Source organism: Amblyraja radiata, chromosome 45 (assembly GCF_010909765.2).
Source record: "Amblyraja radiata isolate CabotCenter1 chromosome 45, sAmbRad1.1.pri, whole genome shotgun sequence".
Lineage (NCBI taxonomy): Eukaryota > Metazoa > Chordata > Chondrichthyes > Rajiformes > Rajidae > Amblyraja > Amblyraja radiata.
Window position 1 is genome coordinate 5742118 of NC_046000.1, and position 16227 is coordinate 5758344.

The 16227-nt window shown below is 45.1% G+C and overlaps 2 protein-coding genes across 2 annotated transcripts; both read right to left on the reverse strand.

Moving 5' to 3' along the window:
- Positions 1-37: 37 nt before the first annotated feature.
- On the reverse strand, positions 38-404 carry LOC116968471 (histone H4). The gene has a single exon (XM_033015238.1). The coding sequence runs from the start codon at positions 376-378 to the stop codon at positions 67-69; it is 312 nt and encodes a 103-aa protein (XP_032871129.1). The 5' UTR covers positions 379-404; the 3' UTR covers positions 38-66.
- A 714-nt stretch (positions 405-1118) lies between these two features.
- LOC116968447 (histone H1-like) lies at positions 1119-1886 on the reverse strand. The gene has a single exon (XM_033015212.1). It carries the CDS (start codon positions 1884-1886, stop codon positions 1119-1121), a length of 768 nt encoding a protein of 255 aa, XP_032871103.1.
- Between the last annotated feature and the right edge of the window lie 14341 nt (positions 1887-16227).

Consider the following 16227-nt stretch of genomic DNA (forward strand, 5'->3'; position numbering starts at 1 on the left):
TCTATGAGGTTGTGGGCGGCTCTTAGAAGAACCTTTGTTTTGTGTTGGAATAAAGGGGGTAGTTATTTAGCCGCCGAACCCGTAGAGAGTGCGGCCCTGTCGTTTCAGAGCGTACACCACATCCATGGCAGTGACCGTCTTGCGCTTGGCGTGCTCGGTGTAGGTGACCGCGTCCCTGATCACATTCTCCAGGAAAACCTTCAACACCCCGCGGGTTTCCTCGTAGATCAGACCCGAGATCCGCTTGACCCCACCACGCCGAGCCAGGCGGCGGATAGCTGGCTTGGTGATGCCCTGGATGTTATCGCGAAGCACTTTGCGGTGCCGCTTTGCTCCGCCTTTGCCTAATCCTTTGCCTCCTTTCCCTCGACCAGACATGATGCTGTTTCACTCGAGTCGCAACTCAGTGATTATCTAACTGGTGCTGTCTCTTTTTATACGCAGCGCCCCGACCTGCCCGAGATACGCAGAGAGTGAGAGGCGGGGAGAGGAGGAGACAAAGTGACAGACAGCTTCCTCTCATATTCCAGCTCCACGCCCCAGATTCCTGAAAATATTTTTCAAACGTTTTGCCCACAAACGACCCGAAATTTAGCGCTCCGGCCGAACTTTCAGACAGACATTCCGTGGTAAAAGTCAGTCAGTGATATTACCGCTGTCAAATTAATTTGTCTCCTTCCGGTTCATCCTCGGAGCCCGTTCCCTCTGCCGATATCGCCCACCCCACAGCGTTCAGCAGCTTTTAACACGGATGATTTGGCAATATTACTGAGTTGATGCATGGGCTCTGAGGCTGGGATTTTGTCAGTGTTAGTCTCACTGGCAAGAAAACGGCTTCGAACTCAGCTTGAAGCCAAACGTATGCCCAGTCCGAGTGAGGTTTAGCCCGGACATACCATTTAGTTGTATTCCACATACTGGATACCGGGGGGAGAGGTTGTGGGTGCAGCGAAAGTCAGCGAGTTACAAGGAACCCCCGGTAATGTAGAGTCCCCACTGGCACTGAGCTTGTCTTGGGACAAGGATCGCTTGAGTCTGGATCAGCTCTTTCCTGAGAGATGTGGGTGGCTCTGAGAAGAGCCGTTGGGTTCAGGTCTTTACAATGTGCGCTTTATAATTCACTTTTTGGTCACTGCCTTCTTGGGTTTCGCCGATTTGGTCTTCGCCTGACCTTTTACCGGCTTCTTGGCCGCCTTCGCCTTTTTGACTACGGCCTTTTTTTGTTTTTTCGGCGCCGCCTTCTTGGGCGATGATTTCTTCGCCGCCATTTGTTTAAGCGCTGGTTTCTTGGCCACAACTTTCTTGTAGGGAGATTTCTTGATCGATGATCTTTTGGTGGCAGATTTTTTTGCCAGTAATTTCTTGGTCGGGTTTTTCCTGGACATTGTTTTTTTGTTCTTAGAGGTTTTGGCTGCTGGAACCGCTTTCTTTGCCGACTTCACGGCGCCTTCTCCCTTACCGGTCTTGAAAGAACCAGAGGCGCCCACGCCCTTGATCTGAACCAGGGAACCGTTTGCTAATTTCCTCTTGATGCCCGTCTTGATCAGGTGGCGGCACTTCTCCACATCCACACCCTTGGCGGCCAGTCCCTTCTTTATCGCATAGAAAGACATCCCTCGGCGATCGTGGCAATCCGCCACAATGTTGTCGATCTGGTCGCCCAGCTTCGGACCGGCTGCCTTCATCCGGGCGGGCGCCCTCTTCTTCTTGGGAGCCTTGGTTTGGGCGGCGGGGACGGCTTGAGGAGCCGCTTCAGTGGCTGCGGTCTCGGTCATGTCGGTGACTCTGCACAAACTCTCTCTGACACTCAGGACTGAGTGAGAAATGAAGCGAGAGGCGGCGGCACAGCGCAACTTAAAGGCAGCGAGCGGACGCGGCGGAGACATCCTGCTCTCAGATCACGGCCCCTTCGCCTCGCTGTGTTTCTCTGTCCTCAAATACTCTCCGATTCCAATTAAAATCAGATACCTCGGAGACCTAAATTGGCCTCGGTACATCTCTGAGACCGAAATGTTTATTGTACAGTAGATTTGATACGAATTAAAGGCAGCGTTTTCCATTTCGCCCGGTTTCACTGCTGCACTGAGGGCGTTCTCTGCCCCGATCGCTGACATGCTCGCTGCTTATGGTCAGAAATATCGAAACCAACGTAAACTATCCGGTTAATTCCAACTTCAGGACTGTGCTGGGAAGTGGTGCGATCGCGTGCCACTGATAACTTTACATTTTTCACCAGAGGGGCTAGGAAATCCGGCAAAGTGTTCGGACCCACAAACACAGTGACATCAGCCTGAGCCGCCCGCCCCTTCAACACACTCTCTGACACAATGTTCACATCTACACATTCACAGCTCAGACAGGTGGCCCGTTGCACAGTTCCCAGGGTGGAATTACCTCGACGATCGACCCGTGCTGTGGATTCTCGGGGGTTACGTGTAGTTTCCCAGCTCAGCAACTGTTAAACTCGCTGACTCCGCCGCTCCTCAGAGTCTCTGATCCCTGGAATCGGATTCGTCTCGTCTCTTTCATACATGAGCGACCCTGTATTTTTAAACAGTCCAACACCCGACACAGAATCCAGTTATGGTATCAACTCACTGTAAATCTGAAATACAATTTATTTACTTGTTTTTTATTAAACTGATATAATTATGGTCACTGGCTCCCCACTGACACTTCAGTCACTTGCTCTGCCTGATTTACCAATAGGAGGCCCAGTGTCGCCTCCTCTCTGTCAGGCCCTTCAACTTGAGAAATCGTTCCTGGACACATTTAACAAATTCCACCCCGTCCACATAGCCTCGAATCTATGGCAGACCCAGTCAGTGTAACGGAAGTTGAAATCACCTACCTATTATACATACAGCCTTCTGCAACCCCACCGTGTGGGTGGGTGCTTTCCTGAGGTAGCATGAAAGTGTAGTTGAAGTTGATGGAGCAGACTGGTTTGTGTTGGACTGGGCTGTTTCCACAACTCTCCACATTTTGTGAGATCCCGGACAGACCAGCAAGCTATGATGCTGCTGGATAAATGATTTCTATAGTGGTGAATAAGCAGAAATTGATAGTCACCGGAGAGCTGCTAAAATGCTTTGTTATTCTGAAGAAGTAGAGGCGCTGGTGTGGCACCTTAGCCCTAGTAACAATGTGGTTGTACCAGGACAAATAGTTGGCGATATGTTTGGAGAATCTGCTTCTTTTCCCCACCAATATGATCATTTTATATTCAGATGGACAGAGTCATACAGCCAATAAATTGAGCCTTTGGCCCACCACATTCATGCTGATCTTTTTGCCCATGTATATTAATCCCATTTGCTTGCATTGGGACTTAATCTTCAATGCTTTACCTATTTATCCATCTGTCTAAATGTTTCTTAAACACGGTGACTGTATCCGGTTGCACCACCTTCTCTGGCACATGATTCAGACATCAATCAATCCCTGTGTAAAAAAACCTTCAGATTTCCTTTAAAATTCACGTGCCTTACCTCAAACCTATCCCCTCATGTTTTTGGAACACAGACCATGGGAAAACAATATTGACTATTTACCTATTGAACTATTTAAATTTCCATGTGTTTCATAACCTCATATAGAGCCACCAGGTTATTCCTCAGTCTCCCTCGCTGTGAGGACAACAAGACCAACCTCTCCAAGCTCCCCCCATGGCTAAAGTCCTCCAGTCCAGGCAACATCCTGCTGAATTTCCTTTGCACGTTCTCCAGCAAAACCACATCCCTCCTGCAGTCTGATGACATTTACTGTTCAGCCAAAATGAAACACTGTGTACTTGTTCAAGTTAAGTTCCATCTGCCATTCCTTGGGCCTCTATCCCAGCTGATTTAAATCCTGTGGCAATCTTAGATAACCTTATTCACTGTCGACTGTACCACTAATTTATTATTCGTTAACCAAGGCAATCGTATACTCATGCAAATCATGGACGTAGATGATAATCAACAGTGGACCCCGCACAGATCCCTGCAGCACACCACTACACAACCACGTCTGTAGCCAGTTTTCTATCGAATGACAAGCTCACCCTGGATCCATTTTGGTCTAACATCTGGACCTGTGTACCATACTGGAACATGGCAAGGCCTTGATAAAGTCCACGTGGCAACATCTACTGCCTTCCCTCGCCAATTTCCATGGTACCTTTTTCGAAAAACTCAGTCAAATTCTTGAGGCATGATTTCTCATGCACAGAACCATCATGACTGTCCCTCATCAGTCCTTGCTTTTCCAAGTGCAAGTGGATCCTCTCATAATCCCCACCAGTAGCTTTCCCACCACTAACATTAGGCTCACTGGTCTGTAGTTCCCTGCCATTCCCGTACTGTCTTTCTTAAGTAAAGACACCACATTAATCTTCCGGTACCTCAGCCATGCCTAACAGTGATACAAATATCTCTGCAAGGTCTCTGGATTTTCTTCCCATGTTACACACAATGTCGAAAGATAGCCTTGATCAGATCCCAGGGATTTACTCTTCTTTATGCAGTATAGGACCACCAGTATCTCTTTCCTGATTGAACGTAGAACAGTACAGGTCCTTCAGCCCACAATGTGAGTGCCAAACATGATGCCTAATTAAACTGATTTCATCTGCCTGTACATGATCCACACTTCTCTATTCCCTGCACATCCATGTGCCAATCTAAAATCCTCTTATACACCACTATTCTTTGTATAATACTTGTCCCACATAGTCCTTCATGCTTTCTTCCTCTCATTTTCAGGTGACTCTGTCTGTAGGGATATTTGTCTCACTATCTACACTAACTCTGCCCCCATGATCAGATCAGTTTTATTTTTTCTCACGTTTACTGTTTACACAATTCTGACTGGCTGCATCTCTCACCTCTTTCTTTGTTCTTTATTTTATTCATGAATTTCCGTTGATCTTTCTCATTGCTTCTGCCTCAGAAACGATGTTATATATTGTTCACTTTTCGATCGCAGTTACAGTTTCTATTTCGATTCTCCAGTTGCAGATTTTATAGCGAAACGTCTCTGTGATTTGCTTGTGCGCAGTGACTGCCCGCGGCTGCGCATCTGATGGACAGCTCTCTCTGCCCCTCCCCCCGGGCTGCGGCCGCCCCTGTCACGTGATGCAAGACAACTTCACTGAACAATCCAAGTCCAAGGTGTAGATATGGGCACCCGCATGGGCCCCAGCTATGCCTGTTTCTTTGTAGGGTACGTTGAACAATCCCTGTTCAAGGCATACACTGGCCCTATCCCCGAACTCTATCTCTGTTACATTAATGACTGCATCGGTGCTACCTCCTGTATTCATGCAGAACTCATGGACCAACTTCACCAACAATTTTTATCCTGCACTAAAATGTACTTTGACCATCTCCGACACCTCCCTCCCCTTTCTTGATCTCAGTCTCCATCACAAGAAATAGACTGACTGACATCTATTACAAACCCACTGACTCTCACAACCATCTCGACTACACTTCTTCCCACCTTGCTTCCTGCAAAGACTCTATCCCTTACTCCCAATTCCTCAGTCTATGCCCGTCCATGCATCTGTGCCCAAGATGAGATGTTCCATACTAGAACATCCGAGATGTCCTCATTCTTTAGGGAATGGGGGTTCCCCTCTCCCATCATAAATGACGTCCTCACTCGTGTCTCCTCGCTACTCCTTGCTCTGCCTTTCCTCCCCCTCCCCTAGTCACAACTGAGACAGAGTACCCCTAGTCCTTAACTTCCACCCCATTAACCGTTGCATAAAACACATAATCCTCTGAAATTTCCGCCACCTCCAACGGGATCCCAGCACTAGCCACATTTTCCCATTTCCAACCCTTTCCGACTCATGCAGAGACAATTCCCTCTGCAACTATCTGGTTAACTCATCCCTTCCCACCCTAAAAACCCCCTCCCCAGGTACCTTCACATGCAACCGCAGAAGATTCAACACCTGTCGCTATACCTCCTCTGTCGACCCTGTCCAGGGACCCTGACAGTCCTTTCAGGTTAGGCAGAGGTTCATTTGCACCAACTCCATCCTCATCTACTGTATCCGTATTTCAAGATGTGCACTTACAGGCGAGACCAAACACAGACTGGTCGATCGTTTCGTGGAACACTTTTGCTCAGCTCACATGAACCAACCTGATCTCCCAATTGCTGGACACTTTAATTCTCCATCCCATTCCTACACAGACCTTTCTGTCCTCTGTCTCCTCCATTGTCAGAGTGAGGCTAAACGCAAATTGGAGGAGCAGCATCTCATATTCCTCTTAGGCAGCTTACAGCCCAGTGGTATGAATATTGATTTATCTCACTTCAGGAAGCCCCAGCATTCCCTCACTATATGGGGGTTGCACGCAAGGTCATCGGGTCAAAGCGCGTGACGCACGGAGCAGCTCAATGCATACACTGTTTACACACGAAACAGTACTTTCTTACCTGTTAAAAACCGCCGAAATGGCCAATTTTTCACTGTAAATAATTGTGGAAGGTGACTGAGCGCTCTGAACCAAATGCTATAGTATTGTTGTTCTAAACCTGAGCACCAAGGTATAAGCGGCTGAAGGAGCGCATCCCTCGGGACAGCCCCCACTCTTTCCCCGGGGTCAGTGTTGTCCGGCCACGGCCGCCTTCCACCTACCCTCCCACCCACTGTCACGGGCCGTGGCTCGGCAACGCCCACACACGGGGCCGGGTGGAGCGGGGTCGCGGTTCCGGGCAGCGGACACACGGGGACTAAAACATGGCAACATCCACGTCAGCTGCAGCAGAGTTGGGGACGGTCTGGACTCTCTACCGACCCAGAGTCACTGACCCACCCCCCCACTGACCACCCCGCCTACCGACCATCCCTGCTCACCCGGCATCATCCCCGTCAGCTGCAGCAGAGTTGGGGACAGTCTGGTCCCTCCGCCACCCAGAGTCACTGACCACCCCCCCTACCGACCATCCCTGCCCACCCGGCATCATCCCCGTCAGCTGCAGCAGAGTTGGGGACGGTCTGGACTCTCTACCCACCCGGAGTCACTGACCCACCCCCCCACTGACCACCCCCCCTACCGACCATCCCTGCCCACCCGGCATCATCCCCGTCAGCTGCAGCAGAGTTGGGGACAGTCTGGTCTCTTTACCCATCCAGAGTCACTGACCCCCCCACCCACTGCCCACCCTACGCCACCCAGAGTCACTGACCACGCTGCATTGGCACCCCGGACCCCCCCCCCCCCCCCAACCGCTCCCCGTCCTCCCCCAGACCATACCCCCCCCCTCCCCCCTCCCCCCCCCCCCCCCCCCCCCCCCGCGGCCCACCCGGCAACATCGCCGTCAGCTGCAGCTGAGTTGGGGACAGTCTGGTCCCTCCGCCACCCAGAGTCACTGACCGCTCTGTATCGGCATCCGCCCCCCCCCCCCCCCCCCCCCCCCCCATGAACTGCTCCCCACCCCCGGCCGCGGTGATACGGTCCGGGATCCGCGAGTGTGGAACCAGTCAGCGTGGAGTCTGGATGCTGGGACAGAAGACGGACCCGCTACACTAGAATCCATGGAAAGTGCTTACCTGCAGTTCACCGCATGTACTCCAGTTGGCGTTGCGTGGCAACAATACGGGTCATGGGTCGTGACCCGACTGCCGTGCAACCTCTCTATTCCTCCACCACCCAGGTCGCACTAGCTTCTCATTTTCACCCTACAAACAGCCTGTTTCCTTTATCATCGTTCCTTTTTTGCATATCTTTCATTCATTGTTCTTTATCTCTCCACATCACCGTCTATATCTCACGTTTCCCTTATCCCCAACCAGTGTGAAGAAGGGTGTGGACCAGAAACGTCCCCCATCCCTTCTCTACAGAGATGCTGCTGCCTGTCCCGCTGAGTTGCTACATCTTTTTGTGTCCACATTCACTAAGCAATTTGCGCGTTGACGTCTCAGAGGCCGCGTCCCGTCACTGACGTCGTTGCCACGGCAACCGGCCGGTCCGGGCGCGGGTCGGCGACGAGGCCCACGGAGGGGGAGCGGCCTGGGCCCGGGGATGGAGCCTGAGGTTAAGGACGGAACTGAAGTGGGGTCGCTCGCTCGCTCGCTCGCTCGGTACTTGTGGTGTTTAGACGAATGAGAGGTGATCGCACGGATGCTCTTGTGGTTTGCAGAGATAGAGAAGGCGGCGATTGTATCAGACGAGCTGGTCCTTGCTCTCTGCCATTCTCGTGTGGATCTGCGGCCTGACTGGTGGAGTCTTGTGGGCCTAACTGCTCCTCCACTGTGGACATCCATCGGGGTCTTCTCTTCCTCCTTGCCGGGCAGTGAACAGTGAGTGTGTGTTAGTGCCTCACTCTATCGGCTCCCTCCCTCCCTCCCTCACTTTTACCATTCTCATCCTTGTGCAGCAACCCCTCCTTAACCCTCTCCCCTCACTCTGCCTGTAATCTCCTCCATTTCTAGTGACCCCCTGAAATCTCTGCTCGTTGATGTTGATGTTGCTGTTGTTCACAATGTTGGTGGTGCTGCATATGTATTGTGTTCAGATTTAGTCACCAAGGTCAATGAAAGATGCCAGTAAAATGGAAAGAGTGCAGAGGAGATTTACATGGATGTTGTCTGAACCTGAAGTTATGGGGTGAGATTGGACAGGAACTTTATTCCTTAGATCGTGGAAATCTGAGGATTGGTCTTCGAGGTTTATAAAATTCTGAGGGACGTAGAGAGGGTGATCCCACATAGTCCTTTTGACAGGGAATCGGGAACTGGAGGGCATGGATTTGAGGTGAGACAGGGCCATTGTTTTCACATGGAGGGTGATGGTATATGGAACAAGTTAACTGAGGAAATGGTTCAGGCAGGCACGATCACAATATTTAAAGACATTTCAGGAGATTTAAGACATTAGGACATTTCCTAATTTGAGGAAGGACATTCTTGCTGTTTAATTCCCGGGATGACGGGACTGTCATCTGATGAAAGAATTGAGCAACTGGGCTTGTATTCACTGGAATTTTGAAGGATTAGAGGGGATGTTATAGAAGCATATAAAAGTATCCTGCATCTATATGTCTATGTATCTATGTATTTGGATGTGTACATGGATGGGAATGGTTTAGAGGGATATGGGTCAAATAAGAGGAAATGGGATTTGGTTGGATTATATTCTTAATCAGCATGGTGAGTTGGGCCGAAGGGCCTGTTTTCCAGCTGGATCATTCTATGTTAATATCCTGAGGGACCCAGGGGTGTCAATAGAAAATAGGTGCAGGAGGCCATTCGTTCCTCCGAGCCACTTCGACTGATCATCCACATACAGTACCCCGTTCCTGCCTTCTCACCATGTCCCCTGACCGCTATCTTTCAGAGCTCTATCTAACTCTCTCTTGAAAGCATCCAGAAAATTGGCCTCCACTGCCTTCTGAGGCAGAGAACTCCACAGATTCGCAACTCTATGGGTAAAAAAGTTTTTCCTCATTTCATTCCAACTGGCCTACCCTTTATTCGTGATCTGTGGCTCTGGTTCTGAACTCCCCAACAACGGGAACATGTTTCATGCCTCAAGTGTGGTCTCACTAGGGCCCTGTACAACTGGAGAAGGACCTCTTTGCTCCTATATTCAACTCCTCTTGTTATGTAGGCCAACATGTCATTAGCTTTCTTCACTGCCTGCAGTACCTGCATGCTTTCAGTGAGTGTTGAACCCCAGATCTCCTTGTACTTCCCCTCTTCCCAACTTGACACCATTCAGATAATAATCTGCCTTCCTGTTTTTGCCACCAAAGTGGATAACCTCACATTTATCCACATTAAACTGCATCTGCCATGCATCCGCCCACTCACCCAACCTGTCCAAGTCACCCTGCACCCTCATAACATCCTCCTCACAGTTCACACTGCCACCCAGCTTTGTGTCATCTGCAAATTTGCTGATGTTACTTTGAATCCCTTCATCTAAATCATTGATGTATATTGTAAATAACTGCAGTCCCACATTTCCTCAGGGTAAATGTCTGGATTCAACGTTCAGAGTAAGGGGCAGGCATTTTGGACTGGTGTAAAATCGCCTCACCAGGAGTGCACTGATTTTCCCCACAGAGGTTGGTGGGTACTTGCATAGGAAGTGTCAGGGACAATAACAACTTTGAAAAGACACTTGGACAGGTACGTAGGTCTGGACAGTTCAGAGTGATATGGATCAAATGTGGATATATGGGACCAGCTCAGGTGGGGCATCTTGGTCGGCATGGACGTGTTGCGCTGAACAGCCTGTTGCTTTTATGATTCTTTGACTCTTTCAACCTTTATGACGGTCCACCTTGAGAGTGTGGAGGCTCTGTCACTGATGTCACTCGAAACCCAGCTCAATAGATCTTCTTATCGAGTCCACACACAAGATTAGAAGTTGTTCAGCCAGAGCGGAACACACCTCTCGGTACAGAGACGGCCCATGTGGCCCTCCATACTGACGATCATGGTTTATCAACACTTGGTCCATAACCTTCGATACTTCAAAGCTTCAAGTGCTCTTCCAGATACTTGTTCAGTAGTGTGAGTGTTCTTGCATCCACCACATTCTCAGGCACCATGTCCCATATTGCAGCCACGTTCTGTGTGTAATTCTCGCCTTCCTTACCTGGTAGTGATTCTAGGTAACTGCATACAATGGTGTCTGTCTTGTGCTTCGTGTGCATGGTGGTGGAAAGACTGGTGGAAACAGGGCCGCGACGTAAACACTCTTTCCTTGACCCCAGCTCAATAGATAACGGGAATCATGGCTGGATGTGAGAAGTGAGAAGGATCTGAAGAGGATTCACTGAAAGAGTGGGCAGGAACACCTTCATCAGCCGAGGCACTGTACAAGGATTGCGACGCCATGTTACAGTTGTACTAATGGCCGTTAGGCTGCACTGGGAGTATTGTGTGCAGTGATGGTCATCACACCACAGAGAGCATGTGATTAAGCTGGAGAGGGTGAAGAAAAGATTCACTAGGATATTGCCTACATGGGATGGCTTGAGTTATCAGGAGAGATTGGGCAGGCTGTACTCTATATAGCAATGTTACAACATTTTGAGATTTTAAAAATCAAGTCTGTAATTTATCCCATCAGATAAAGCATAAAAATAAGTTTAATTTGACACCTAATTCACTTTCATATCTCAAGTATTTAAAAAGTTATGGCCATTTTCATACTGGGAAATTAGCATCTTGTTCCCTATTGATTTTCTATGGACATAACAAAAAAGCTGTGATCGTGAACAGTCAAAAGCCCATAACTTTCTTAAAAATTAAGAGAACTGAATGAAATTTTCAGTTATCATAGATTGAAGCATTCTGAAACAAATATAAAATAATCTTACTTGGATGACCTGAAATTAAAGCATATAATTAGTTAGTTACCTAATTGTAGCTAATTTCAGACTTCAATTACTAGATCTAAACATCTATCCATTTCTTAATAAATGATTAACATGTTTAAATAGCCTAAATGTCCAAATAATATTCACAAATAATTCACAATAAAACATGATTTTTAAATCTCATTTACATTAATTTATAGGCCAAATGGAAGGAATTTAGTGTTTAATTGCTGTAAATAAATGCCCATTTAAATCAGCTTTCCAGTGGGTCCCTGTGGAACGCGCTGGTTTAGAACGTTCACATTGCGGTAGATTTGTGCCCCAAATGCCGAGAAAAATACTGCGCGATATAATGGGGCCAAATTGAGCTACTCGCAATATTAAACTTAGTATAAAGGGATCTTTAGAAGCCCTTTTTAATGTAAAAATATACAACCTAACTTCTGCTATTTGCTTTATGAGACCCTGCGGTTGCTGGCGGTCGCGGGTTTAGAGATTGATTTTTAAACTACTATAACTATTATTCAAGGCCTTTAAACCTAATAATAGCTTTTGCGACGGGGTCTTCCAGCGATTTTTCGTTAATAATTAACTAGGCTGAACATTTTCGATTGGAACAGCTTAGAGAAAATCGCGTTTTAAACCCGCCCCCTCTAAACGGCGCCAAAATCGCGCACACCCTCAGCAGCAGATCTTCAACGACGCTTCAGGTAGGCTTTGCAACATACCTACTCTATATGCTCTGGAGTAAAGGAGGCTGACATGACATGATAGAAGCATGTAAAATTATGAGGCTTCCTTAAAAAGTGTATGAAGGGGGGACTTCCGGTGGCGCTATGGAGTAGGAGAGACTCGCGCCAGCTAGCTCCGTGAAAAAAACGAAAAAATGGGGGGAAAAGACAGATCCTACCTGCAGAAAACGGCACCGATTGTTTTGCAGTAAGCCCGTGACGTCATCAGGCGCGCGACACCGGCAGTATGTCGACTCAACATACTCCCCCCCACAAGACAAAAAACGGCAAGACTAAACAGGTAGGCCCAACTGAAGCCTCGGCCTCAGGTTTAACAGCATCCCGAGAAGACATCTCAAAGAAGAAGAAAAAGACTGAGCTGGAAGAATTAAAAACGTTTCTTAAGGAGGAACTTAAAAATCTTAGACAGAACTTTAAAGAGGAGCTGACATCTTTAAAAAAAGAAATTAAAGAACAAATTAAAGAAGATGTTACAGAGATTGTACACAAAGTCCTTGAAGACTGGAAATTAGATATGGAAAGAAATATGAATCAAAATGTTGAAGAAGTAAATGAAAAACTGAATAAGATGGAATCCAGATTTGATTCTAAACTTGAACCTATTCTCCTGACATTAAACCAACACCACAAGATTGTAAAAGAACTTGAGGAACTTGCTGAGACAAGCACCGCAACTACAAAACAACTCATCACTGGGAACCAACGCCTATCAAAGTTATTGCATCAAATAACTGAAAAATGTACAGACTTGGAGGGACGACAGAGGCGTCAGAACTTAAGAATCGTGGGCATCCAGGAAGGCAGAGAGGGGACTCGTGACCCCCGTGAATTTGCTGCAGAAGTACTGAAAACAATTTTGAACCTGGACCAGGCGCCATTACTTGCCCGAGCGCACAGAGTGCCGAGATGTCCCCCAAAGGTGGGCGACCGACCAAGAATAATGATAGTAAAGGTCCAATATGACCATGTATTGGATGACATGATGAGGAAAATTGGCAAAAGCAGAAATCTTGTATATGAAGGAGACAAGATTAGCGTATTCAGAGATTACCCTGTGGAAGTTGCTAAGAAAAGAGCGTTGTTCACAGAAACAAGAAGAATACTGAAGAACATAAAGAATCTGAGATATGGACTGTTATACCCCGCAACACTAAGAGTCAGTTACGAGAAGAAGGAATACTTCTTCATCAAGCACACGGAAGCATTTGAATTTGCCAAGAACATCGAGGACAAGATCGAAGATTGAAAGATATTCAACACTTAACACCTACCTGGATACTGCTATCTCGCAGAGAAGATATGGAACTCTAAACTTTAAACTATTATATTTAAGAGTTGCCTAAAATTCGCAATAAGAATTGGGTAAATATCCTGCAACGGATATATAATACTAACATTCTAGTACTAACCTCTAACAACTATTAATAATCAAGAATATTAACTAACACTAACTAATGATAATAAGATTATTTAGATTATTTAAGAATGAACTAAAAGTATGAAATATAAGTAAAGTGTGATTCAGGTATTTTATAATGAGAAATGTATGGTGGCTCTCTCTCTGATGTTTTCGTTTTTGATTATTCTTTGATAAATGTTTATATTATACAAAACTAACATTTCAATTTGAGACTACTAATTATACCATTAATGGAATATAATCAATATTTCTTTCCCCCCCACAAATTGTATGCATCGAATAGGAAACTTTCCTTCAAGGAAAGTACGGAGCTAGTATTTTTATAAACCAAAAGCTACGGAAGTCCATAGATGCTTAGCCACATTAGGGTGGCTATCACTAACTGCACTAATTGTAGTTGTAGTTGCTTTTCTTTTTTACTTTCCACACTTTACTAACCCAATTTACTATCACCTTTTTTATCTTATATCATATTATATTTTGTATTTGGAATGGAATTGCATATTTTATTTAAGGAGATATGTTCGGATGGAAAACAGAAGTGACCTAAAATTCATCTACCTGATGTTCAAGTATAAGGTAGGGTGGAGTGTGCTGAATCATCTGCTCTACCACTTAATCACAAGATGCAAGACATGAATATAAAAATTGGGGGTGAGGGAATTAAATTCTGTAGTTGGAATGTTAAGGGAATTAATGAACCTATCAAGAGAGGCAAAGTGTTAGCTCATTTAAAATCATTGAAAACAGATATAATATTTCTCCAGGAGACACATCTTAAAAAGGAAGCACAACATAGATTGAAAGCAAAATGGATTGCTAAAGCATACCACTCTTCATTCTCACATAAATCTAGAGGTGTTGCAATATTAATTCGTAAAGGTATACCCTTTAAACATATATCAACGATAGAAGACATTGAAGGCAGATATATTGTAATAATAGGGGAGTTATACTTAAAAAAGGTGACTCTCCTCAATGTGTATGGACCAAATTTTGATAGCCCTCTGTTTTTTAAGAGAATTCTTAACAATATCCCGGAAGGTACACAACAAAACTTAATAATCGGCGGAGATTTAAATTGCACATTGAATGCTTGTTTGGATAGATCATCAACTCAAAGAAAACTAAAATCTCGATCAAGTGAATTTTTAAATTCATACATTAATACTACTAATATTAAGGACGTTTGGAGAATTGAAAATCCATCGGGCCGAGAATATTCATTTTACTCACCTGTACATAAAACTTACTCAAGGATAGACTATTTTTTAGTAGATTCAAAACTTATCCCATTTACCTATAACTCACAATATCATAACATCATAATCTCAGACCACGCTCCATTAACATTTATGATCAAAGTAAACGGAATGGCAGAGACACAGTCACAATGGAGATTTAATCCCCAAATCTTAAAAGATAAGTCATGTAATGAATACCTAGTAAAACAGATTAAAATGTTTTTTGAGGCTAACGATAGCCCTGAAATCTCTGCTTCCCTTCTTTGGGAAACATTTAAAGCATTTGTACGAGGAGCATTAATTTCTTCCCAATCATTTTTTAATAAAGAGAATAGGGCCAAACAACAGAAACTGGAAATGGAAATAAAGCAATTAGACACAGAAAATGCAGCAGCACCATCCACGATAAAACACAATAAAATTGCAGTATTGAAATATAAATTAAACAAGATATATTCAGACCAAGTTATAAAACTTTATCAACATACAAAACAATTAAATTTTGAATTTGGTGACCAACCACAAAAACTATTAGCGCGTCAACTTCGCAAATTGGATGGGGAAAAAACAATATACAAAATTAGAACAGACAAGGGAGAAACATTAACACTGCCTAAAGTTATTAATGATAGATTTCTACAATACTACCAAAAATTGTATTCATCTAAAATAACAGAACAATCAACGGGAATGGAAACATTTTTACAGAATTGTAAGTTTGCGGGTCTAGATCAGAAAGAGAGAGAATTGCTAGGGGCTGAAATTACGATAAAAGACATTGAAGAATCAATAAAATCCTTAAAAAACGGAAAGTCTGCAGGACCCGATGGTCTAAATTCTGAATTTTATAAATAAAATTATGATTTGCTTTCCCCACGCCTACAGACAATGTACAAATACGCTTATACTCAACAGAAACTCCCAGAAACTCTAAATGAATCTACAATCATACTTATACCAAAAACGGACAAGGATCTTGAAGACCCAGGTTCATACAGAGCTATAGCCCTCTTAAATACCGATCAGAAAATATTAACTAAAATTCTATCTAATAGATTGAGCTTAGTGATCAGCAAATTAATACATCCCGACCAAACAGGGTTTATCCCCAAACGGTATTCATTTTATAATCTGAGAAGATTATTTAATATTATATACTCCAATAGAATCCCTAACGCAGAGCTAGCAATTATCTCGTTAGATGCTCAAAAAGCATTTGACCAGGTAGAATGGCCATATTTATTTTCGGTGATGGAAAAATTTCAACTAGGAGAGAAGTACTGTACATGGGTTAAATTGTTATATTCTAATCCAACAGCTAGAATATTAACAAACAAAATGTTATCAACTAAATTTAATCTCTCTAGAGGCTATAGACAAGGATGCTCACTATCCCCACTATTATTTGCTCTTGCAATCGAACCCGTAGCAGAAAGCGTTAGAAACCATCCAGGAATATTTGGATACAATACTAGAG